At 48.1% G+C, this 26,343-nt stretch overlaps 2 protein-coding genes across 2 annotated transcripts in view; both read right to left on the minus strand.

Annotated features, from left to right (window-relative positions):
• Window positions 1-26,343, minus strand: part of LOC139373942 (neurobeachin-like protein 1) — a 104,809-nt gene that overhangs the window by 67,604 nt on the left and 10,862 nt on the right. The window contains exons 4-11 of the mRNA XM_071115025.1: window positions 21,568-21,729; window positions 14,632-14,713; window positions 13,418-13,545; window positions 10,719-10,801; window positions 8,221-8,306; window positions 1,372-1,563; window positions 596-743; window positions 127-233 (exon numbers count right to left, since the gene is read on the minus strand). Of these exons, the coding sequence (XP_070971126.1) occupies window positions 127-233; window positions 596-743; window positions 1,372-1,563; window positions 8,221-8,306; window positions 10,719-10,801; window positions 13,418-13,545; window positions 14,632-14,713; window positions 21,568-21,729 (988 nt within the window). The remainder of the gene's footprint in view (window positions 1-126; window positions 234-595; window positions 744-1,371; window positions 1,564-8,220; window positions 8,307-10,718; window positions 10,802-13,417; window positions 13,546-14,631; window positions 14,714-21,567; window positions 21,730-26,343) is intronic.
• LOC139372956 (general transcription factor II-I repeat domain-containing protein 2-like) overlaps window positions 5,159-26,343 on the minus strand; it is a 979,173-nt gene continuing 957,988 nt past the window's right edge. Inside the window, exon 2 of the mRNA XM_071112859.1 lies at window positions 5,159-7,714. Within this exon, the coding sequence (XP_070968960.1) occupies window positions 5,730-7,454 (1,725 nt within the window). The 5' untranslated portion in view covers window positions 7,455-7,714 and the 3' untranslated portion in view covers window positions 5,159-5,729. The remainder of the gene's footprint in view (window positions 7,715-26,343) is intronic.

The raw sequence follows: 26,343 nt of genomic DNA on the forward strand, positions 1-26,343 counted from the left end.
TGCTTCCTAGACAGAGTTACCTTGATACGCTGAGGAAAAACACACACAATAAACAGTAGGCTAAGACGTCCCCCCCCCAATCCTCATGTTCAACGTCCTTTGTGCCAGGGCTGAGCGAGACCATACCTTGCTGTTCTGTAGGAGGCGTGTCAGGTGCTCGAAGCAGTTGCTGTTGAGGAAGATGGCCTGCAGGACGGGACGGTCCGAACACAGGAACATATCCCTGATAGTGTCTGGAGGTCACAGACACAGGAGAAGAAGAAAAAGGGGAATGGGATATGAGAGAGCGATAAGGGGAAAGAGAAAGAGAGGAGGAGAGAGAGAGCGAGAGCCTTCATAAACTATTTATAAAAGGCCTCTCTCTAAGTGCTTCATAAATCATGGAAATCAGAAATCAAGTGACAGTGGTCAATACTCAACCTATACTAGGTGCTAGTGGTAATGTAAGTAGTTCAGTAAACCACACTGGTATAAAGAGTAACCTTGTCTGAGACTTAAAGACTTGCATTAGCTTCCTGAGCTAATGCCTAGGCTTTAGCTCAGTGGGCTATTGCAGCTTTGTGGCGTACATGACAATCCGGGTTCGGTCACTCACCTAGCATGTGCACCTGCAGCGCTACGAAGCGGCTCTCCCAGTGGCGACCCAGCACCTTATGACCTTTGACCCCTTGCTGCACGGCCGCTGCCGCCGGATCAGAGTTGAGCAGTTTGAAGTAGTTCTCCAGCACCGAGCCGATCTCCACCTGTATGAATGAATTAATGTTATTTTATTACATTTCAAATAAGCTACATTAGCAAATCGAATCAGCCAATTGAAATCAACAATATACATATTATTTAAAAAATCTGAAGATAAAAACATTATAAAGTCAACCATCTGGCTCTTGTCAGAACAACACCCTAAATAGTGTGAGTATAAATTAAGTGGCCTGAAGAGATAGCATCAACTCTAACTTTATCTTGGTTTGTGCTGGTGACAGTGACCTCCTCCTCAGACCAATTGGCAGTACTCCCAGAACATTGTTCTGGGAACCAAAAAGAGTATCCCAGTTTCAAGGTCTCAGTTTGTAAAGAAGAAGCCTCGTCAGTCACATGCAGAAACCAACATTAATAATGAATAATGTAAATCATGCTTTATGACCTGTTTGTATAGCAGTATACACACACAGACACTACTTCTCACCCCTGGTCACTCTAAAAGCACTGACCTGTTTACATAAATATGAAATTGTATTCTATTACCATCATGAATGATTAGATTTTTTTTAACTATGATTTGTGAAAGTTCCTAAACTATTGTTAACTGCATTTTATTGAGCTGGGAAAACAAAACCAATCTATGTTAAAAAATATATATATAATTCTAGTGACCTGGCGTTGGTCTGAGCTGCTGGCCAGGAGGGAGTGGACCACCTCCCTCAGGCAGCCCAGGGTGAGCAGGGACTTCCGGTCTGGAGCCTCACTGTCCCAGTCCTCCCCGTCCATGTCTCCCCCCTCATAGTCCCCCAGCACACGCAGCAGAACCTCCATGGTGGCTGGGGAGATGGCTAGTAGAGCATTACGCTGTGGAGGGAGGGAGGGAGCCTTCATAAACGCTTTCTACGGCCTCTACATGCTTCAGAAAGCATTCACAAGCAGACGTCCTGCTACAGTTTAAAGGATGGTTATATACCACTAAATGTCCTGCTCCAGTTTAAAGGATGGTTATATACCACTAAATGTCCTGCTACAGTTTAAAGGATGGTTATATACCACTAAATGTCCTGCTACAGTTTAAAGGATGGTTATATACCACTAAATGTCCTGCTCCAGTTTAAAGGATGGTTATATACCACTAAATGTCCTGCTCCAGTTTAAAGGGTGGTTATATACCACTAAATGTCCTGCTACAGTTTAAAGGGTGGTAAGCCTGTCACACACACACTATACAATACATTTATTAAACATAAGAATGAGTGTGAGTTGTCACAACACAGCTCGTGGGAAGTGACAAAGAGCTCTTATAGGACCAGGGCACAAATAATAATAATCATCAATAATTTAGCTCTTTATTTAGCCATCTTACATATAAAACCTTATTTGTTCATAAAAAATTGTGAATAACTCACAGGTTAATGAGAAGCGTGTGCTTGAAAGGATGCACATAACTCTGCAATGTTGTATTGGAGAGAGTCTCAGTCATAAATCATTTCCCACACACAGTCTGTGCCTGTATTTAGTTTCATGCTAGTGAAGTCTGACAATCCACTCTCACATACACGACCATTCAAAAGTTTGGGGTCACTTAAAAATGTCCTCGTTTTTGAAAGTACATTTTTTGTCCATTAAAATAACATCAAATTGATCAGAAATACAGTGTAGACATTATTAATGTTGTAAATGAGTATTGTAGCTGGATTTAATGGAATATCTACATAGGCGTACAGAGGCCCATTATCAGCAACCATCACTCCTGTGTTCCAATGGCACGTTGTGTTAGCTAATCCAAGTTGATCATTTTAAAAAGGCTAAGTGATCATTAGAAAACCTTTTGCAATTATGTTAGCAAAGCTGAAAACTGTTGTCCTGATTAAAGAAGCAATAAAACTGGCCTTCTTTAAACTAGTTGAGTATCTGGAGCATCAGCATTTGTGGGTTTGAAACAAAGACCTTCTCTTTAAGTCTCAGACAAGGTTACTCCTCTTCTGAAACTCATCAGTCTATTCTTATTCTGAGAAATTAAGGCTATTCCATGCAAGAAATTGCCAAGAAACTGAAGATCTCGTACAACGCTGCGTACTACTCCCTTCACAGAACAGCGCAAACGGGCTCTAACCAGAATAGAAAGAGGAGTGGGAAGCCCCGGTGCACAACTGAGCAAGAGGACAAGTACATTAGTGTCTAGTTTGAGAAACAGACACCTCACAAGTCCTCAACTGGCAGCTTCATTAAATAGTACCCGCAAAACACCAGTCTCAACGTCAACAGTGAAGAGTCGACTCTGGGACGCTGGTGGCTCCAAACTTCTTCCATTTAAGAATGATGGAGGCCACTGTGTTCTTTGGGACCTTCAATGCTGCAGAAATGTTTTGGTACCCTTCCCCACATGTGCCTGGACACAATCCTGTCTCAGAACTCTACGGACAATTGCTTCAACCTCATGGCTTGGTTTTTGCTCTGACATGCACTGTCAACTGTGGGACCTTATATAGACAGGTGTGTGCCTTTTCAAATCATGTCCAATCAATTGAATTTACCCCAGGTGGACTCCAATCAAGTTGTAGAAACATCTCAAGGATGATCAATTGAAACAGGACGCACCTGAGCTCAATCTCGAGTCTCATTGCCAAGGTTCTGAATAGTTACGTAAATAACATTTGTTTTTATTTTAAATACATTTCTTTAAAAAAAAACGTTTTCACTGTCATTGTGGGGAATTGTGTAGATTGATGGTTGTATTTAATCCACTTTAGAATAAGGCTGTAACGTAACAAAATGTGGAAAAAGTCTAGGGGTCTGAATACCTTCCGAAAGCCCTGTATAAATACCTAGGTGTCTGGTTAGACTGTAAACGCTCCTTCCAGACTCACATCAAGCATCTCCAATCCAAAATTACATTTAGAATCGGCTTCCTATTTCACAACAGAGGCTCCTTCACTCACGCTGCCAAACATACCCTCATAAAACTGACTATCCTACCAATCCTTGAATTCGGTGATGACATTTACAAAATGTAAATGCCTCCAACACTCTACTCAGCAAACTGGATGTAGTCTATCACAGTGCCATCCGTTTTGTCACCAAAGCCCCATATACTACCCACCACTGCGATCTGAATGCGCTCGTTGGCTGGCCTTCACCACATATTCGTTGCCGAACCCACTCGCTCAAGGTCATCTATAACCCTCTGCTAGGTAAAGCCCCGCCTTAGCTCACTGGTCACCATAGCAACACCCACTAGTAGCACGCGCTCCAGCAGGTATATTTCACTGGTCACCCCCAAAGCCAACACTTCCTTTGGCCGCCTTTCCTTCCAGTTCTCTGCTGCCAATGACTGGAATGAAATGCAAAAATCATTGAAGCTGGAGATACATCTCCCTCTCTAATTTTAAGCATCAGCTGTCAGAGCAGCTTACCCATCACTGTACCTGTACACGGCCTATCTGTAAATAGCACAACCGACTACCTCATCCCCATATTATTACTTACCATCTTGCTCTTTTGCACCCCAGTATCTCTACTTGCACATCATCATCTGCACAACGATCACTCCAGTGTTAATGCTAAATTGTAATTATTTAGCCTCTAGCGCCTATTATTTAACCTCCCTACATTTGCACACACTGTACATAGATTTTTCTATTGTGTTATTGACTGTACGTTTGTTTATGTGTAACTCTGTGTTGTTGTTTTTGTCGCGCTGCGTTGCTTTATCTTGGCCAGGTAGCAGTTGGAAATGGTTAACTGGTTAAATAAAGGTGAAATAAAAAAATAAAGCCTTCAATTGTTCTCATGTGGCAAACATGACTTTATATGCTGTGATGGTGTAGGGTCACATGACTCTATATGCTGTGATGGTGTAGGGTCACATGACTTTATATGATGTGATGGTGTAGGGTCACATGACTTTATATGCTGTGATGGTGTAGGGTCACATGACTTTATATGCTGTGATGGTCTAGGGTCACATGACTTTATATGCTGTGATGGTGTAGGGTCACATGACTTTATATGCTGTGATGGTGTAGGGTCACATGACTTTATATGCTGTGATGGTGTAGGATCACATGACTTTATATGCTGTGATGGTGTAGGGTCACATGACTTTATATGCTGTGATGGTGTAGGGTCACATGACTTTATATGCTGTGATGGTGTAGGGTCACATGACTTTATATGCTGTGATGGTGTAGGGTCACATGACTTTATATGCTGTGATGGTGTAGGGTCACATGACTTTATATGCTGTGATGGTGTAGGGTCACATGACTTTATATGCTGCGATGGTCTAGGGTCACATGACTTTATATGCTGCGATGGTCTAGGGTCACATGACTTTATATGCTGTGATGGTGTAGGGTCACATGACTTTATATGCTGGGATGGTGTAGGGTCACATTACTTTATATGCTGGGATGGTCTAGGGTCACATGACTTTATATGCTGTGATGGTCTAGGGCAGGGGTGTCAAAGTCAAATGGACGGAGGGCCAAATAAAAAAATCAGCTACAAGACGAGGGCCGGACTGTTCGAATGTTCATTGAAAAATTTTTAAATGACGCATATAGTCTAGTGAACCTAATTGAACCTACTGAAAACCTAACAAATATATTACAATATGATCAGATAAATAAAGCAATATTTTCTTATGGCTCTGTCAGTAATCTTTAATTTTCAACAGACACAAAAGACAAATTTCCTTTATATAAATATCCCCATAACATGAACATTAAATGAAAGAAACCGGTATTCAAGGCACCATCAGTAGACTATATTTTCTATTTTAGCAAAAGTGGGCTAAATTTACTTCAAAGAAAAAACAATAATAGCAATTTTCTATCATCCACTCAACTGAAATATTTTTAAAATATAATTGGATTGAAATACAAAAAAATAAAGTGCAAAAATCTATTAATCAAAAACAACACTTTGTTTAAGGAGAAGTAACATGCAGTGAAAACAAATATTAAATTTTAACTTTTAAACTTGAACTGAGTAAAAACTCTAAATATGTGATTGCACAGTAATGTTCACTTGTTTGAGGTTGAGGGTGATACTTGGTGGTGTCCCATCTTTTCCACAAGTTCATCAATGTTCGGGGTAAGGCTCTGAGCTGAAGAAATCCTCAGAATTGAGTGGAGGTGTTCAGCAGTAAGTCGACTTCTGTGTGATGTTTTGTTCAGGTTCATCAAAGAAAACAGTTGTTCACACAGGTATGTGCTGCCAAACATAGACAACGTTTGAGCAGCCTGGATGCGCAGCTGGGGCATTGTGCCGGGGAGGAAACGGGCGAACTCCGCAGCACCCACTGCCGCATATTTTGCCCTCAGTGCATCATTGCATTGGAGGTCAATCAACTCCATTTGGAGGTTTGGTGGTGAGCTTTCCACGTCAACAGCAAATGGGTTACCGAGCAGTTCCAACCTGCTTTTTTGTGCTTCAAAGTCAGCAAATCGGCGTCGAAAGTCAGCGGCAAGCATACCTATTTTATCAGCCAACTGTGTGCTCGGGAACGCACTGGTAGAGAGCTTCTCTTTCATGGTCTGGCAGCTGGGAAAGTGGCTCAAATTTTCTTTCCGCATCTGCGTCTCCCACAGAGTCAGTTTGGTTTTAAATGCCTTCACTGTACTGTACATATCAGAGATGACACGATCCCGACCCTGCAGCTGCAAGTTTATTGCATTCAGATGACTCGTAATGTCACACAGAAAAGCCATTTCACACAGAAACATTTCGTCTCGGAGTTGTGTTGTGTCTTTCCCTTTGCTGTCCAAGAACAGACAAATCTCCTCACGAAGCTCGAAACATCTTTGAAGCACCTTTCCCTGGCTTAGCCATCGCACCTCTGTGTGATAAGGCAAATCACCATGCTCTGTTTCTAACTCCGTCAGAAATGCCTTGAACTGGCGGTGATTCAAACCTTTGGCTCTGATAAAGTTAACTGTGCGCGTGATGATGCTCATTACATGCTCCATTTTCAAGGCTTTACCGCACAACGCTTCCTGGTGTATGATACAATGATAAGCTGTCAGCTCACCTGTCGCGTTTTCCTCTTGCATCTTTTCCCGTATCTTCGCCACCAGTCCGCTCCTGTGTCCACACATCGCAGGTGCTCCGTCGGTTGTCAAACCCACGAGTTTTTCCCAAGGCAGCTCCATCTCATTTACACATCTTGACACCTCTTCATACAAATCATGCCCCGTAGTTGTGCCATGCATAGGACGTAAAGCCAAAAACTCCTCTGTCACGCTTAGGTTGGAGTCCACTCCGCGGATGAAAATTGACAACTGGGCAATGTCAGAAATGTCGGTGCTCTCATCCACAGCCAAGGAATATGCAATAAAATCTTTTCCCTTTTTCACAAGCTGCTCTTTTAGATTGATGGACAACTGGTCTACTCTCTCGGCAATGGTGTTTCTGCTCAGACTCACATTTAAAAAGAGTTGCCTTTTTTCTGGGCAAACTTCGTCACAAACTTTAATCATGCAGTTTTTGATGAAATCCCCCTCCGTAAATGGCCGGGCTGATTTAGCGATCTCTTCTGCCAAAATAAAACTGGCCTTGACAGTTGCGTCCGCGTGTGTGTCCGCGTGTTTCGTTTCATAATGTCGTCTCAGATTATACTCTTTCAGTACCGCCACACTTTCTCCACACAGAAGACACACAGGTTTTCCAGCTACCTTCGTGAACATATACTCCGACTCCCACCTTGTTTGAAACCCCCGGTTCTCAGTATCCACCTTCCGTTTTGCCATTTTTGATGGGTATCTGAAAGTTAATTTTACTGTGATGCTGACGACTGCTGTGCCAATAAATATTGAAATGAAGCAGCCTACTGCTCGGTGCGTCACCTTTGCATTGTGGGAAATGTAGTATTGGTGCGTGTAAAAGATCTGCGGGCTGCCGGCTTGCTGCGGGCCGGTTCTAATAATAAATCAAGATCATCCCAGGGGCCGTAAAAAACCTTCTTGCGGGCCGGATGTGGCCCGCGGGCCTTGACTCTGACATATGTGGTCTAGGGTCACATGACTTTATATGCTGGGATGGTCTAGGGTCACATGACTTTATATGCTGGGATGGTCTAGGGTCACATGACTTTATATGCTGGGATGGTCTAGGGTCACATGACTTTATATGCTGGGATAGTGTAGGATGTAGTGTAGGGTGTAGTGTAGGGTGTAGTGTAGGGTGTAGTGTAGGGTGTAGTGTAGGGTGTAGGGGATAGTGTAGGGGATAGTGTAGGGGATAGTGTAGGGGGTAGTGTAGGGTGTAGTGTAGGGTGTAGTGTAGGGTGTAGTGTAGGGTGTAGTGTAGGGTGTAGGGGAGAGTGTAGGGGATAGTGTAGGGTGTAGTGTAGGGTGTAGTGTAGGGTGTAGGGTGTAGGGGATAGTGTAGGGTGTAGTGTAGGGTGTAGTGTAGGGTGTAGGGGAGAGTGTAGGGGATAGTGTAGGGTGTAGTGTAGGGTGTAGTGTAGGGTGTAGTGTAGGGAGTAGGGTGAAAAGAGTGCATCTTGATTCTCACCTGTCCCCCTGCCACGATGGCTCCAAACAGGTGTAACAGACAGCATTTCAGACTGTCCTTAAGGTGTTCACTCTCCTGGAAGCACTCTGAAACACACACACACAGTCAGTGGATATGGAACACTGTGGGTGTTTTGCCAGTCTGGTCTGGTGCTGAGAACGGCCTCTTGAATGGCTCCATCTCAGTCTGGTCTGGTGTTGAGAGAACGGCCTCTTGAATGGCTCCATCTCAGTCTGGTCTGGTGCTGAGAGAATGGCCTCTTGAATGGCTCCATCTCAGTCTGGTCTGGTGTTGAGAGAACGGCCTCTTGAATGGCTCCATCTCAGTCTGGTCTGGTGTTGAGAGAACGGCCTCTTGAATAGCTGCCTGTCTCGCTCATACAAACAGTACATTCATTCATTCACTCACATGCACACAGTCGCACACGCGTCACACACACCGTGACATACACACACACACACATGCCCACAGACACACAGTCTCTATCATGTTCCCTTGGGGCCAGTCTTTTCAGTCATACATTAACTCATCTGTCAACACATCCCAGTGAGGAGCAGCAGCAGCAGCAGCAGCATGGCCTCCCAGGTCAGCACCGTTCCCTCTACAGGCCAACCCCAGACAGTAGCAAACCAATCCCAGAGGGATAAAGCTAGGTCAGAATCAATGATCCCAGACAAGACAGATGGTCCCCCACTCACCTGGTCCCCCACACACACACACACACACCTCGTCCCCCACATAACACCCCCCCCCCCCCCCCCCACCCCCCCACACACAAACCTCATTCCCCCCCCCCCCCACACCCCCCCCCCCCCCCCACACACCTCGCCCCCCCCCCCCCCCCCCCACACACACACCTCGTCCCCCACACACACACACACACCTCGTCCCCCACACACACACACACCTTGTCCCCCACACACACACCTCGTCCCCCACACACCTCGTCCCCCACACACACACACACACCTCGTCCCCCACACACACACACACACCTCGTCCCCCACACACACACACACCTTGTCCCCCACACACACACCTCGTCCCCCACACACCTCGTCCCCCACACACACACACACACCTCGTCCCCCACACACACACACACACCTCGTCCCCCACACACACACACCTCGTCCCCCACACACACACACACACACACCTCGTCCCCCACACACACACACCTCGTCCCCCACACACACACACCTCGTCCCCCACACACACACACCTCGTCCCCCACACACACACTTCGTCACCCTCTCCATTTCTTCCACACACTATTCCTCACTTCCTCTACTGTACCATTCATATCCTCTCGGAGCCTCCCACACTTCACACACAGGCATGCGCTAACACACACGCGTGCACGCACACGGTGGCAGGTTGCTGGAGTGGCCTTGAGGCAACTGGATGGAGCTAAAGAGTTCTCTCTGTGGTGTTGACAGAAACCACAGACACAAAGAGAGGCTGTTTGTTCCAAGATGGCCGCTGTCGCCAGAGGCCCAGACAGCCACCGTTCACTACCAGGCTGATCTGGACAGCCTGGCAAATAGACTAAGGAGAGGACACAAAGACTGGATTCTTCTGGGATAGAGTGAGAGGACTGAAAGAGTCAGAGGTATGAGGAAGAATAGAGTGAAGAAGGAAAGACAGAGTGGAGAGTGAGAGTAGAGCTCTGAGGGGAGGCTGTTCCTAAACTGGAAGGAGGAAAGAGAGTGGAGCTCTGAGGGGAGGCGGTTCCTAAGCTGGGAGAGGAAAGAGAGTGGAGCTCTGACAGGAGGCTGTTCCTAAACTGGAAGAGGAAAGAGAGTGGAGCTCTGAGGGGAGGCTGTTCCTAAGCTGGGAGAGGAAAGAGAGTGGAGCTCTGAGGGGAGGCTGTTCCTAAACTGGGAGAGGAAAGAGAGTGGAGCTCTGAGGGGAGGCTGTTCCTAAACTGGGAGAGGAAAGAGAGTGGAGCTCTGACAGGAGGCTGTTCCTAAACTGGAAGAGGAAAGAGAGTGGAGCTCTGAGGGAAGGCTGTTCCTAAGCTGGGAGAGGAAAGAGAGTGGAGCTCTGAGGGGAGGCTGTTCCTAAGCTGGGAGAGGAAAGAGAGTGGAGCTCTGAGGGGAGGCTGTTCCTAAGCTGGGAGAGGAAAGAGAGTGGAGGTCTGAGGGGAGGCTGTTCCTAAACTGGAAGAGGAAAGAGAGTGGAGCTCTGACAGGAGGCTGTTCCTAAGCTGGGAGAGGAAAGAGAGTGGAGCTCTGAGGGGAGGCTGTTCCTAAGCTGGGAGAGGAAAGAGAGTGGAGCTCCGAGGGGAGGCTGTTCCTAAGCTGGGAGAGGAAAGCAGGGAAGTGTGATCTGTTTTCTCTAGAGAGACCTTTTCATTGAGTAGAACATGGCTTCCTCATTCACTACTGCTAATGACCACACTGCGTTTCCCCCCACTGAACGACCCCGCTAGAGAGGATAACTGGGTTGTGTTCATTAAGGACAAAACGTCTTGAAAAATAAATCAAACTCACGGTAGAAGAAGGGGACAAACTCCACGGTGAGAGGAGCTGCTTTGTGTTTCTGTCTGCTCTTCTCCACTGTACTCCGCTGGTCCCTGGAGACGACAGGCAAAACACACGGTCAGAAAAAGACCCCCTGTCCAAACTCTGTCTGTGTGTCTGTGAGCAGGAACACTGCTGGGAGGGTTTAGCACAGGATTAGAACCAACACTACTTGGATTGATTTGGGATATGTTTTGGCACTTTGGGGAAAAAAATACTTGTATACTAATTAGGTAAACCAAGCCGAGCTGTACTGTGAAGAAACAACAACATCCAAGCCAGCACATTACGATTGCAGTGTTTTCAGAAGTGTAACAGTAGAATTGACCATGGTGGAATAAGTACATAATGATGATAGATCCTAAGAGCGTTGTATCTAGTGCTTCAGTACCCACGAGAGCCCCGGTGCTGACAGAGCCCCGGTGGTTAATGCATGCTTGACCCTGCTCCTCCAGTACCCAGAGCCCTTCCTCTTATTGTGCTTCTACACCTGCATTGCTTGCTGTTTGGGGTTTTAGGCTGGGTTTCTGTACAGCACTTTGAGATATCAGCTGATGTACGAAGGGCTATATAAATAAATTTGATTTGATTTGATATTTCCCTGAGAAAAAGTGTGCAGTATTTATTAAATTATATACATTATTATGGGTCGTCCTCCACTTACTGTGGATCTACTACAGTTCCATCTATTATTATGAGTCGTCCTCCCCTTACTGTGGATCTACTACAGTTCCATCTATTATTATGAGTAGTCCTCCACTTACTGTGGATCTACTATTCTACTATCTTCTGTTGAATCTGACAATTAATCTTAATGGTTGTACAGTCGTCTCAAATAAAACTGTGAAGGACCTCGGCGTTACTCTGGACCCTGATCTCTCTTTTGAAGAACATATCAAGACCATTTCAAGGACAGCTTTTTTCCATCTACGTAACATTGCAAAAATCAGAAACTTTCTGTCCAAAAATGATGCAGAATTAATCCATGCTTTTGTCACTTCCAGGTTAGACTACTGCAATGCTCTACTTTCCGGCTACCCGGATAAAGCACTAAATAAACTTCAGTTAGTGCTAAATACGGCTGCTAGAATCCTGACTAGAACCAAAAAATTTGATCATATTACTCCAGTGCTAGCCTCTCTACACTGGCTTCCTGTCAAAGCAAGGGCTGATTTCAAGGTTTTACTGCTAACCTACAAAGCATTACATGGGCTTGCTCCTACCTATCTCTCTGATTTGGTCCTGCCGTACATACCTACACGTACGCTACGGTCACAAGACGCAGGCCTCCTAATTGTCCCTAGAATTTTTAAGCAAACAGCTGGAGGCAGGGCTTTCTCCTATAGAGCTCCATTTTTATGGAACGGTCTGCCTACCCATGTCAGAGACGCAAACTCGGTCTCAACCTTTAAGTCTCTACTGAAGACTCATCTCTTCAGTGGGTCATATGATTGAGTGTAGTCTGGCCCAGGAGTGGGAGGGTGAACGGAAAGGCTCTGGAGCAACGAACCGCCCTTGCTGTCTCTGCCTGGCCGGTTCCCCTCTTTCCACTGGGATTCTCTGCCTCTAACCCTATTACAGGGGCTGAGTCACTGGCTTTACTGGGGCTCTCTCATGCCGTCCCTGGAGGGGGTGCGTCACCTGAGTGGGTTGAGTCACTGATGTGGTCATCCTGTCTGGGTTGGCGCCCCCCCCCCTTGGGTTGTGCCGTGGCGGAGGTCTTTGTGGGCTATACTCAGCCTTGTCTCAGGATGGTAAGTTGGTGGTTGAAGATATCCCTCTAGTGTTGTGGGGGCTGTGCTTTGGCAAAGTGGGTGGGGTTATATCCTTCCTGTTTGGCCCTGTCCGGGGGTGTCCTCGGATGGGGCCACAGTGTCTCCTGACCCCTCCTGTCTCAGCCTCCAGTATTTATGCTGCAGTAGTTTATGTGTCGGGGGGCTAGGGTCAGTTTGTTATATCTGGAGTACTTTTCCTGTCCTATTCGGTGTCCTGTGTGAATCTAAGTGTGCGTTCTCTAATTCTCTCCTTCTCTCTTTCTCTCTCTCGGAGGACCTGAGCCCTAGGACCATGCCCCAGGGCTACCTGACATGATGACTCCTTGCTGTCCCCAGTCCACCTGGCTGTGCTGCTGCTCCAGTTTCAACTGACCTGAGCCATAGGACCATGCCCCAGGAATACCTGACATGATGACTCCTTGCTGTCCCCAGTCCACCTGACTGTGCTGCTGCTCCAGTTTCAACTATTCTGCCTTATTATAATTCGACCATGCTGGTCATTTATGAACATTTGAACATCTTGACCATGTTTTGTTATAATCTCCACCCGGCACAGCCAGAAGAGGACTGGCCACCCCACATAGCCTGGTTCCTCTCTAGGTTTCTTCCTAGGTTTTGGCCTTTCTAGGGAGTTTTTCCTAGCCACCGTGCTTCTACACCTGCATTGCTTGCTGTTTGGGGTTTTAGGCTGGGTTTCTGTACAGCACTTTGAGATATCAGCTGATGTACGAAGGGCTATATAAATAAATTTGATTTGATTTACTACAGTTCCATCTATTATTATGAGCTGTCCTCCACTTACTGTGGATCTACTACAGTTCCATCTATTATTATGATTCGTCCTCCACTTAAATCAAATAAGCAAACTCTGCTAGAGTTAGCGACTTAGTGTACCCGCAGGTGCGATGTCTCCAGTTCCGGTAGGGGTCGTACAGGCTCTCGCAGAAGGCCAGAGAGTGGCGGACAAACTCCTCGGCCTGAGTCTGGTCCACCATCTCCTTCTCCTTGGTCTTACTCTTCAGCTGTAGGAGAGAGCATGGTGAGGCTAGAAGACACACACACAGGAATGTGTAATCTCACGGGAATGTACCTACTTAATCATTGTGACATGCTAAAAAATAAACGTAATCATTGTGACATGCTAAAAAATCAAGTAATCATTGTGACATGCTAAAAAAATGTTTTGTTCAAATCTGTTTTGAAACAGACTAGCACAAATGCGCGCACACACACACACATCCCTATAACTAATCATTGTGACTGGGTAAAAATACTTCATTTTGTGCAGGTTGGTTTTTAAACTTGTTTTCAAAAGAAAACAGAGTCAGGAAGGCGATGATAGGGGGAGAGGAGGGTGGATAAAGTGAGAGAAGAGGGTGGATAAAGTGAGAGAAGAGGGTGGATAAAGTGAGAGAAGAGGGTGGATAAAGTGAGAGAAGAGGGTGGATAAAGTGAGAGAAGAGGGTAGATAAAGGGAGAGAAGAGGGTAGATAAAGGGAGAGAAGAGGGTGGATAAAGGGAGAGAAGAGGGTGGATAAAGGGAGAGAAGAGGGTGGATAAAGGGAGAGAAGAGGGTGGATAAAGGGAGAGAAGAGGGTGGATAAAGGGAGAGAAGAGTGTAGATAAAGGGAGAGAAGAGGGTGGATAAAGGGAGAGAAGAGGGTGGATAAAGGGAGAGAAGAGGGTGGATAAAGGGAGAGAAGAGGGTGGATAAAGGGAGAGAAGAGGGTGGATAAAGGGAGAGAAGAGGGTGGATAAAGGGAGAGAAGAGGGTGAATAAAGGGAGAGAAGAGGGTGGATAAAGGGAGAGAAGAGGGTGGATAAAGGGAGAGAAGAGGGTGGATAAAGGGAGAGAAGAGGGTGGATAAAGGGAGAGAAGAGGGTGGATAAAGGGAGAGAAGAGGGTGGATAAAGGGGGAGAAGAGGGTGGATAAAGGGGGAGAAAGAGGGTGGATAAAGGGGGAGAAGAGGGTGGATAAAGGGGGAGAAGAGGGTGGATAAAGGGGGAGAAGAGGGTGGATAAAGGGGGAGAAGAGGGTGGATAAAGGGGGAGAAGAGGGTGGATAAGGGGGGATAGGAGGGTGGAGAAAGGGGGAAAGGAATCAGACCTGCTGGATGTAGAGCGTTGTCATGGTAATGACATGGTTGATGTAGGAGCAGGTGCCTATCTCCTCCACATTGGACAGGTTCCTGCAGAGAGAAAGTCATAGCCTGTTAAAGTAGTGACAGGTTCCAACACACAGACACAGAGAGACCGAGAGACATGAGAGAGAGTCATGTCTGTTATAGTAGGGACAGGTTCCAACAGAGAGAGAGTCATGTCTGTTATAGTAGGGACAGGTTCCAACAGAGAGAGAGTCATGTCTGTTATAGTAGGGACAGGTTCCAACAGAGAGAGAGTCATGTCTGTTATAGTAGGGACAGGTTCCAACAGAGAGAGAGAGTCATGTCTGTTATAGTAGGGACAGGTTCCAACAGAGAGAGAGTAGGGACAGGTTCCAACAGTCCAACAGAGAGAGAGTCATGTCTGTTATGTCATGTCTGTTATAGTAGGGACAGGTTCCAACAGAGAGAGAGTCATGTCTGTTATAGTAGGGACAGGTTCCAACAGAGAGAGAGTCATGTCTGTTATAGTAGGGACAGGTTCCAACAGAGAGTCATGTCTGTTATAGTAGGGACAGGTTCCAACAGAGAGAGAGTCATGTCTGTTATAGTAGGGACAGGTTCCAACAGAGAGAGAGTCATGTCTGTTATAGTAGGGACAGGTTCCAACAGAGAGAGAGTCATGTCTGTTATAGTAGGGACAGGTTCCAACAGAGAGAGAGTCATGTCTGTTATAGTAGGGACAGGTTCCAACAGAGAGAGAGTCATGTCTGTTATAGTAGGGACAGGTTCCAACAGAGAGAGAGTCATGTCTGTTATAGTAGGGACAGGTTCCAACAGAGAGAGAGTCATGTCTGTTATAGTAGGGACAGGTTCCAACAGAGAGAGAATCATGTCTGTTATAGTAGGAACAGGTTCCAACAGAGAGAGAGTCATGTCTGTTATAGTAGGGACAGGTTCCAACAGAGAGAGTCATGTCTGTTAAAGTAGGGACAGGTTCCAACAGAGAGAGAGAGTAATGTCTGTTAAAGTAGGGACAGGTTCCAACAGAGAGAGAGTCATGTCTGTTAAAGTAGGGACAGGTTCCAACAGAGAGAGAGAGTCATGTCTGTTAAAGTAGGGACAGGTTCCAACAGAGAGAGAGAGTCATGTCTGTTATAGTAGGGACAGGTTCCAACAGAGAGAGAGAGTCATGTCTGTTATGTTCTGTCTGTTATAGTAGGGACAGGTTCCAACAGAGAGCCATGTCTGTTATAGTAGGGGCAGGTTCCAACAGAGAGTCATGTCTGTTATAGTAGGGACAGGTTCCAACAGAGAGAGAGAGTCATGTCTGTTATAGTAGGGACAGGTTCCAACAGAGAGAGTCATGTCTGTTAAAGTAGGGACAGGTTCCAACAGAGAGAGAGAGTCATGTCTGTTAAAGTAGGGACAGGTTCCAACAGAGAGAGAGAGTCATGTCTGTTAAAGTAGGGACAGGTTCCAACAGAGAGAGAGAGTCATGTCTGTTATAGTAGGGACAGGTTCCAACAGAGAGTCATGTCTGTTATAGTAGGGACAGGTTCCAACAGAGAGTCATGTCTGTTAGTAGGGGCAGGTCATCATCTGTTATAGTAGGGACAGGTTCCAACAGAGAGTCATGTCTGTTATAGTAGGGACAGGTTCCAACAGAGAGAGAGAGTCATGTCTGTTATAGTAGGGACAGGTTCCAACAGAGAGTCATGTCTGTTATAGTAGGGACAGGTTCCAACAGAGAGAGAGATTCATGTCTATTATAGTAGGGACAGGTTCCAACAGAGAGTCATGTCTGTTATAGTAGGGACAGGTTCCAACAGAGAGTCATGTCTGTTATAGTAGGGACAGGTTCCAACAGAGAGTCATGTCTGTTATAGTAGGGACAGGTTCCAACAGAGAGTCATGTCTGTTATAGTAGGGACAGGTTCCAACAGAGAGAGTCATGTCTGTTATAGTAGGGACAGGTTCCAACAGAGAGAGTCATGTCTGTTATAGTCATGTCTGTTATAGTAGGGACCAACAGAGAGAGAGAGTCATGTCTGTTATGTCAGGTTCCAACAGAGAGAGAGTCATGTCTGTTATAGGTTGTCTGTTATAGTAGGCACAGGTTCAGAGAGAGAGTCATGTCATGTCTGTTATAGTAGGGACAGGTTCCAACAGAGAGAGAGTCATGTCTGTTATAGTAGGGACAGGTTCCATGTCTGTTATAGTAGGGACAGGTTCCAACAGAGAGAGAGTCATGTCTGTTATAGTAGGGACAGGTTCCAACAGAGAGAGAATCATGTCTGTTATAGTAGGAACAGGTTCCAACAGAGAGAGAGTCATGTCTGTTATAGTAGGGACAGGTTCCAACAGAGAGAGTCATGTCTGTTAAAGTAGGGACAGGTTCCAACAGAGAGAGAGAGTAATGTCTGTTAAAGTAGTTCCAACAGAGAGAGAGTCATGTCTGTTAGGGACAGGTTCCAACAGGACAGGTTCCAACAGAGAGAGAGAGTCATGTCTGTTAAAGTAGGGACAGGTTCCAACAGAGAGAGAGAGTCAGAGAGAGTCATGTCTGTTATAGTAGGGACAGGTTCCAACAGAGAGAGAGATTCATGTCTATTATAGTAGGGACAGGTTCCAACAGAGAGTCATGTCTGTTACAGTAGGGACAGGTTCCAACAGAGAGTCATGTCTGTTATAGTAGGGACAGGTTCCAACAGAGAGTCATGTCTGTTATAGTAGGGAAAGGTTTCAACAGAGAGTCATGTCTGTTATAGTAGGGACAGGTTCCAACAGAGAGAGTCATGTCTGTTATAGTAGGGACAGGTTCCGACAGAGAGAGTCATGTCTGTTATAGTAGGGACATGTTCCAACAGAGAGAGTCATGTCTGTTATAGTAGGGACAGGTTCCAACAGAGCGTCATGTCTGTTATAGTAGGGACAGTAGGGACAGGTTCCAACAGAGAGAGAGTCATGTCTGTTATGTCTGTTATAGTAGGGACAGTCATGTCTGTTAAAGTAGGGACAGAGAGAGAGAGTCATGTCAGGTTCATGTCTGTTAAAGTAGGGACAGGTTCCAACAGAGAGAGTCTGTTATAGTAGGGACAGGTCATGTCTGTTATAGTAGGGACAGGTTCCAACAGAGAGAGAGAGAGTCATGTCTGTTATGTCTGTTATCAGTAGGGACAGGTTCCAACAGAGAGAGAGTCATGTCTGTTATAGGGACAGGTTCCAACAGGGACAGGTTCCAACAGAGAGAGTCTGTTATAGTAGGGGCAGGTTCCATCATGTCTGTTATAGTAGGGAGGTTCCAACAGACATGTCTGTTATAGTAGGGACAGGTTCCAACAGAGAGAGAGAGTCATGTCTGTTATAGTAGGGACAGGTTCCAACAGAGATAGTAGGGACAGGTTCCAACAGAGAGAGAGATTCATGTCTATTATAGTAGGGACAGGTTCCAACAGAGAGTCATGTCTGTTACAGTAGGGACAGGTTCCAACAGAGAGTCATGTCTGTTATAGTCAGGTGTCATGTCTGTTATAGTAGGGACAGGTCATGTCTGTTATAGTAGGGACAGGTTCCAACAGAGAGAGTCATGTCTGTTATAGTAGGGACAGAGTTCCAAACAGAGAGAGTCATGTCTGTTATAGTAGGGACAGGTTCCAACAGAGCGTCATGTCTGTTATAGTAGGGACAGGTTCCAACAGAGAGAGAGTCATGTCTGTTATAGTAGGGACAGGTTCCAACAGAGCGTCATGTCTGTTATAGTAGGGACAGGTTCCAACAGAGAGAGAGTCATGTCTGTTATAGTAGGGACAGGTTCCAACAGAGAGAGAGAGTCATGTCTGTTATAGTAGGGACAGGTTCCAACAGAGAGAGAGAGAGTCATGTCTGTTATAGTAGGGACAGGTTCCAACAGAGCGTCATGTCTGTTATAGTAGGGACAGGTTCCAACAGAGAGAGAGTCATGTCTGTTATAGTAGGGACAGGTTCCAACAGAGAGAGAGAGTCATGTCTGTTATAGTAGGGACAGGTTCCAACAGAGAGAGAGAGTCATGTCTGTTATAGTAGGGACAGGTTCCAACAGAGAGAGAGTCATGTCTGTTATAGTAGGGACAGGTTCCAACAGAGCGTCATGTCTGTTATAGTAGTGACAGGTTCCAACAGAGAGAGAGTCATGTCATGTCTGTTATAGTAGGGACAGGTTCCAACAGAGAGAGAGTCTGTTATAGTCATGTCTGTTATAGTAGTGACAGGTTCCAACAGAGAGAGAGAGTCATGTCTGTTATAGTAGGGACAGGTTCCAACACAGAGAGAGAGTCATGTCTGTTATAGTAGGGACAGGTTCCAACACAGAGAGTCATGTCTGTTATAGTAGGGACAGGTTCCAACAGGTTGTCTGTTATAGTAGGGACAGGTTCCACACAGAGAGAGTCATGTCTGTTATAGTAGGGACAGGTCATGTCTGTTATAGTAGGGACAGGTTCCAACACAGAGAGTCATGTCTGTTAGAGGGACAGGTTCCAACAGAGAGAGAGAGTCATGTCTGTTATAGTAGGGACAGGTTCCAACAGAGAGAGAGTCATGTCATGTCTGTTATAGTAGGGACAGGTTCCAACACAGAGAGTCATGTCTGTTATAGTAGGGACAGGTTCCAACACAGAGAGGGACAGGTTCCAACACAGAGAGTCATGTCTGTTATAGTAGGGACAGGTTCCAACACAGAGAGTCATGTCTGTTATGTAGGGACAGATGAGTCATGTCTGTTATAGTAGGGACAGGTTCCAACACAGAGAGTCATGTCTGTTATAGAGGGACAGGTTCCAACACAGAGAGTCATGTCTGTTATAGTAGGGACAGGTTCCAACAGAGAGAGTCATGTCTGTTATAGTAGGGACAGGTTCCAACACAGAGAGTCATGTCTGTTATAGTAGGGACAGGTTCCAACACAGAGAGTCATGTCTGTTATAGTAGGGACAGGTTCCAACACAGAGAGTCATGTCTGTTATAGTAGGGACAGGTTCCAACAGAGAGATAGTCATGTCTGTTAGAGAGGTTCCAACACAGAGAGTCATGTCTGTTATAGTAGGGACAGGTTCCAACAGAGAGAGAGAGAGTCATGTCTGTTATAGTAGGGACAGGTTCCAACACAGAGAGTCTGTTATAGTAGGGACAGGTCATGTCTGTTATAGTAGGGACAGGTTCCAACAGAGAGAGAGTCAGAGAGTCATGTCTGTTATAGTCATGTCTGGACAGGTTCCAACACAGAGAGTCATGTCTGTTATAGTAGGGACAGGTTCCAACACATGTCTGTTAGAGAGGTTCCAACACAGAGTCATGTCTGTTATAGTAGGGACAGGTTCCAACATGTCTGTTATAGAGACAGGTTCCAACACAGAGAGTCATGTCTGTTATAGTAGGGGCAGGTTCCAACAGTCATGTCTGTTATAGTAGGGACAGGTTCCAACAGAGAGAGAGAGTCATGTCTGTTAGTAGGGACAGGTTCCAACAGAGAGAGAGAGAGTCATGTCTGTTATAGTAGGGACAGGTTCCAACACAGAGTCATGTCTGTTATAGTAGGGACAGGTTCCAACAGAGAGAGAGAGAGTCATGTCTGTTATAGTAGGGACAGGTTCCAACACAGAGTCATGTCTGTTATAGTAGGGACAGGTTCCAACACAGAGTCATGTCTGTTATAGTAGGGACAGGTTCCAACACAGAGAGTCATGTCTGTTATAGTAGGGACAGGTTCCAACAGAGAGAGTCATGTCTGTTAAAGTAGGGACAGGTTCCAACAGAGAGAGAGAGAGTCATGTCTGTTATAGTAGGGACAGGTTCCAATGAGTAGCCAGCTACATTTGACAATTAGAAATAACTATTGATTTTCTGGTTCATTAAGAAAACTAAACTAAAATGTGTGTTTTTGGTGGTTGAGGTAATTAAACCAAGCCCATTTCAAGGTTCTTTCTAAAATAAAATAAAAAGACAAGTCATTTCTGAGCATGATGGTAAGATAGCTGGCTAACTCATTGATCCTGCTTTGTTGTATATCCCTCAGGGTCATGTTCATGACAGCACCATATAGAGGACACAGCCAGGGAGACACTTGTTTTCACCTTCCGTTGCAAAATCCTGTGTTACGTGCCCTACTGAACCGCCTACCTTCTGCTGGAAGACCCTTTAAAACCAGGGGCACTAAGACCTGTCAACCTAGGCTAGAGGGGTTCCTATCAATAGACATTACCTAGAAGAGGTCCAACCCACAGAACTAGAAATTATTCAAACTCCATGGTCCAATCACACACTCAACCACCATAATATGGACAGACTGGACCGGTCAACCAGGTCTAGGTAGGTGGAGGGAGGGGCCAGACTACAGGACCGGTACAACCAGGTCTAGGTAGGTGGAGGGAGGGGCCAGACCACTGGACCGGTACAACCAGGTCTAGGTAGGTGGAGGGAGGGGCCAGACTACTGGACCGGTACAACCAGGTCTTGGTAGGTGGAGGGAGGGGCCAGACTACTGGACCGGTACAACCAGGTCTAGGTAGGTGGAGGAGGGGACAGACTACTGGACCAGTACAACTAGGTCTTGGTAGGTGGAGGGAGGGGCCAGACTACTAGACCGGTACAACTAGGTCTAGGTAGGTGGAGGGAGGGGCCAGACTACTGGACCAGTACAACCAGGTCTTGGTAGGTGGAGGGAGGGGCCAGACTACTAGACCGGTACAACTAGGTCTTGGTAGGTGGAGGGAGGGGCCAGACTACTGGACCGGTACAACCAGGTCTAGGTATGGGAGGGAGGGGCCAGACTACTGGACCGGTACAACCAGGTCTAGGTATGGGAGGGAGGGGCCAGACTACTGGACCGGTACAACCAGGTCTAGGTAGGTGGAGGGAGGGGCCAGACCACTGCTTCTGGTCCTACAGAAACACCACGGACCAACCTGCAGATGACGATAAGGAACTTGACCAGCAGGAGGGCCAGGTTCTGCTGCTCCTGCTCCAGCCCGTCCGAGGCCTTCTGGACACACTGGAGCAGCTGGTGCCGCAACACCTGCAGGATGTTGTCTGGCAGCAGGGTCATCACTGGAGGCACCTCCTCCAACCTGGGGAGGGAGAGAGAGAGAAAGGGGTGAAATAAAGGGAACACCAAAACATGCTCAACTCTCACCTGCGTGTCACACACATCTGCACAAATATTATGCAAGCAAGCGCACGCACACACAAATACTATGCAAGCGCACGCACGCACACACAAATACTATGCAAGCGCACGCACGCACACACACACATATTATGCAAGCGCACGCACACACACACGCACACACACAAATACTATGCAAGCGCACGCACGCACACACACAAATACTATGCAAGCGCACGCACGCACACACACAAATATTATGCAAGCGCACGCACGCACGCACGCACACACACAAATACTATGCAAGCGCACGCACGCACACACACAAATACTATGCAAGCGCACGCACGCACACACACAAATATTATGCAAGCGCACGCACGCACACACACAAATATTATGCAAGCGCACGCACGCACACACACAAATATTATGCAAGCGCACGCACGCACACACACAAATACTATGCAAGCGCACGCACGCACACACACAAATATTATGCAAGCGCACGCACGCACACACACAAATATTATGCAAGCGCACGCACGCACACACACAAATATTATGCAAGCGCACGCACGCACACACACAAATACTATGCAAGCGCACGCACGCACACACACAAATATTATGCAAGCGCACGCACGCACACACACAAATATTATGCAAGCGCACGCACGCACACACACAAATACTATGCAAGCGCACGCACGCACACACACACACAAATACTATGCAAGCGCACGCACGCACACACACAAATATTATGCAAGCAAGGAAGCACACACATAAATACTATGCAAGCAAACACACACACACCCCCTGCCATCCAGGACGTTTCTACCAGGCCCTAAAAGTTGTCAAAGACTCCAGTCACCCAAGTCAGACTGTTCTCTCTGCTACCGCATGGCAAGCTGTACCGATGCACCAAGCGCGCGCACACACACACACACCCACACACCACACACCACACACCACACACACAAACTTCTAAGGCCTTCAGGTACATTACACACATTTACACTACATTCACACACGTACCTAAGCAACACTCCATGATAACCTTTAGACTAATGTCATGAAACCGTCCACTGTACAGCTAACAGTGAACCTAACTGTCTCTGTCCCTCTCTGTAGACAGAGGTCATCAGAGAGGAATGGGCCGGTCTCTGTCCCTCTCTGTAGACAGAGGTCATCAGAGAGGAATGGGCCTGTCTCTGTCCCTCTCTGTAGACAGAGGTCATCAGAGAGGAATGGGCCTGTCTCTGTCCAACTCTGTAGACAGAGTTCATCAGAGAGAAATGGGTTCTTCCTCTAACCGGACCAAGCAGAGCCCAGATGAGCATTCTCAAATCGGGGTAGGGGCGTATCGCTGGGAAAAGCAGGACAGCTGTGGCAGAGGGGGGAGGTGGAGTGGGAAAGAGAGGGAGGGGGGAGGTGGAGTGGGAAAGAGAGGGAGGGGGGAGGTGGAGTGGGAAAGAGAGGGAGAGGGGAGGTGGAGTGGGAAAGAGAGGGAGAGGGGAGGTGGTGTGGGAAAGAGAGGGAGAGGTGGAGGTGGAGTGGGAAAGAGAGGGAGAGTGGAGTGGGAAAGAGAGGGGGAGGTGGAGTGGGAAAGAGAGGGAGAGGGGGAGGTGGAGTGGGAAAGAGAGGGAGAGGTGGAGTGGGAAAGAGAGAGGAGAGGTGGAGTGGGAAAAGAGAGGGAGAGGTGGAGTGGGAAAAGAGAGGGAGAGGTGGAGTGGGAAAGAGAGGGAGAGGTGGAGTGGAAAAGAGAGAGGGAGAGGTGGAGTGGGAAAGAGAGAGGGAGAGGTGGAGTGGGAAAGAGAGAGGGAGAGGTGGAGTGGGAAAGAGAGAGGGAGAGGTGGAGTGGGAAAGAGAGAGGGAGAGGTGGAGTGGGAAAGAGAGAGGGAGAGGTGGAGTGGGAAAGAGAGAGGGAGAGGTGGAGTGGGAAAGAGAGAGGGAGAGGTGGAGTGGGAAAGAGAGAGGGAGAGGTGGAGTGGGAAAGAGAGAGGGAGAGGTGGAGTGGGAAAGAGAGAGGGAGAGGTGGAGTGGGAAAGAGAGAGGGAGAGGTGGAGTGGGAGAGAGAGAGGGGAGGTGGAGTGGGAAAGAGAGGGGAGGTGGAGTGGGAAAGAGAGGGAGAGGTGGAGTGGGAAAGAGAGGGAGAGGTGGAGTGGGAAAGAGGGAGAGGGGGAGGTGGAGTGGGAAAGAGGGAGAGGGGGAGGTGGAGTGGGAAAGAGGGGGGAGAGGGGGAGGTGGAGTGGGAAAGAGGGAGAGGGGGAGGTGGAGTGGGAAAGAGAGGGAGAGGGGGAGGTGGAGTGGGAAAGAGGGAGAGGGGAGTGGGAAAGAGAGGGAGAGGGGGAGTGGGAAAGAGAGGGAGAGGGGGAGGGGGAGGTGGAGTGGGAAAGAGAGGGGGAGGTGGAGTGGGAAAGAGAGGGAGAGGGGGAGGTGGAGTGGGAAAGAGAGGGAGGGGGAGGTGGAGTGGGAAAGAGGGAGAGGGAGAGAGGGAGGGTGGAGTGGGAAAGAGAGGGAGAGGAGTGGGAGGTGGAGTGGGAAAGAGAGAGGGAGAGGGGGAGGTGGAGTGGGAAAGAGGGAGAGGGGGAGGGGAGAGGTGGAGTGGGAGAGAGAGAGGGGGAGGGGGAGGTGGAGTGGGAGAGAGAGGGAGAGGGAGGGAGAGAGAGGGAGAGGTGGACTGGGAGAGAGAGGGAGAGGTGGACTGGGAGAGAGAGGGAGAGGTGGACTGGGAGAGAGAGGGAGAGGTGGACTGGGAGAGAGAGGGAGAGGTGGACTGGGAGAGAGAGGGAGAGGTGGACTGGGAGAGAGAGGGAGAGGTGGACTGGGAGAGAGAGGGAGAGGTGGACTGGGAGAGAGAGGGAGAGGTGGACTGGGAGAGAGAGGGAGAGGTGGACTGGGAGAGAGAGGGAGAGGTGGACTGGGAGAGAGAGGGAGAGGTGGAGTGGGAGAGAGAGGGAGAGGTGGAGGGAGAGAGAGGGAGAAGTGGAGTGGGAGGAGAGGGAGAAGTGGAGTGGGAGAGAGAGAGGGAGGGTGGAGTGGGAGAGAGAGGGAGAGGTGGAGTGGGAGATAGAGGGAGAGGGGGAGTGGAGAGAGGGAGGGGGAGGTGGGAGAGAGAGGGAGGTGGAGGTGGAGTGGGAGAGAGAGGTGGAGTGGGAGAGAGGGAGAGGGGGAGGTGGAGTGGGAAAGAGAGGGAGAGGTGGAGTGGGAAAGAGGGAGAGGGAAAAGAGAGGGAGAGGTGGAGTGGGAGAGAGAGGGTGGAGTGGGAAAGAGAGGGAGTGGGAAAGAGAGGGAGAGGTAGAGTGGGAAAGAGAGGGAGAGGTGGAGTGGGAGAGAGAGGGAGAGGAGAGAGAGAGGGAGAGGTGGAGTGGGAAAGAGAGAGGGAGAGGTGGAGTGGGAAAGAGAGAGGGAGAGGTGGAGTGGGAGAGAGAGGGAGAGAGGGAGAGGTGGAGTGGGAAAGAGAGAGGGAGAGGTGGACTGGGAGAGAGAGGGAGAGAGTGGAGTGGGAGAGAGAGGGGAGAGGTGGAGTGGGAGAGAGAGGGAGAGGTGGAGTGGGAGAGAGAGGGGGAGGTGGAGTGGGAGGTGGGAGAGGTGGAGTGGGAGAGAGAGGGTGGAGTGGGAAAGAGAGGGAGGGGGAGGTGGAGTGGGAAAGAAAGGGAGGAGGAGGTGGAGTGGGAAAGAGGGAGAGGAAGGTGGAGTGGGAAAGAGGGAGAGGGGGAGGTGGAGAGGGGGAGGTGGAGTGGGAGAGAGAGGAGAGGGGGAGGTGGAGTGGGGGAGGTGGAGTGGGAGAGAGAGAGAGTGGGAGAGAGAGGGAGAGGGGAGAGAGAGGGAGAGATGGAGGTGGAGTGGGAGAGAGAGGTGGAGTGGGAGAGAGAGAGAGAGGGGTGGAGTGGGAGGTGGAGTGGGAGAGAGAGAGAGAGAGAGAGAGAGGGGGGGGTGGTGGAGTGGGAGAGAGAGGGGGGAGAGGGGGGGAGAGAGAGAGGGGGAGAGGTGGAGGTGGAGGTGGAGTGGGAGAGAGAGGGGAGGTGGAGGTGGAGTGGGAAAGAGAGGGGAGGTGGAGGTGGAGTGGGAAAGAGAGAAGGGAGAGAAAGAGGCACGGCAACGAACCGACAAACGACCGTACTGGCGGATCTAATGGAAAGTAATCTGTTTCCCCTTGCTCCACACTTCACTCTCTCCAGTCCCACACACACAGACCACACAGCCTTACGTAACCATCTGACAGGACTGACTGGGCATTTCACTGGTCATGTGACCAGACCACAGCTGGAAGAGCAGAGGAGCACATCACCTCTCACTCGCTCTGTCTCTCTATACTGCATGTGCTTCTTCTCCCTGAACGCTCTCAAACAATGGATGCAGCCGTGCAAACATACAGACATGCACAGAACCTTCACACCAACACAGATTCCAGAGCTGGTTATGGAAACACAACACAGATTCCAGAGCTGGTTATGTCACCCCAACACAGATTCCAGAGCTGGTTATGTCACCCCAACACAGATTCCAGAGCTGGTTATGGAACCCCAACACAGATTCCAGAGCTGGTTATGTAACACCAACACAGATT

Source organism: Oncorhynchus clarkii, chromosome 18 (genome assembly GCF_045791955.1).
Source record: "Oncorhynchus clarkii lewisi isolate Uvic-CL-2024 chromosome 18, UVic_Ocla_1.0, whole genome shotgun sequence".
NCBI lineage: Eukaryota > Metazoa > Chordata > Actinopteri > Salmoniformes > Salmonidae > Oncorhynchus > Oncorhynchus clarkii.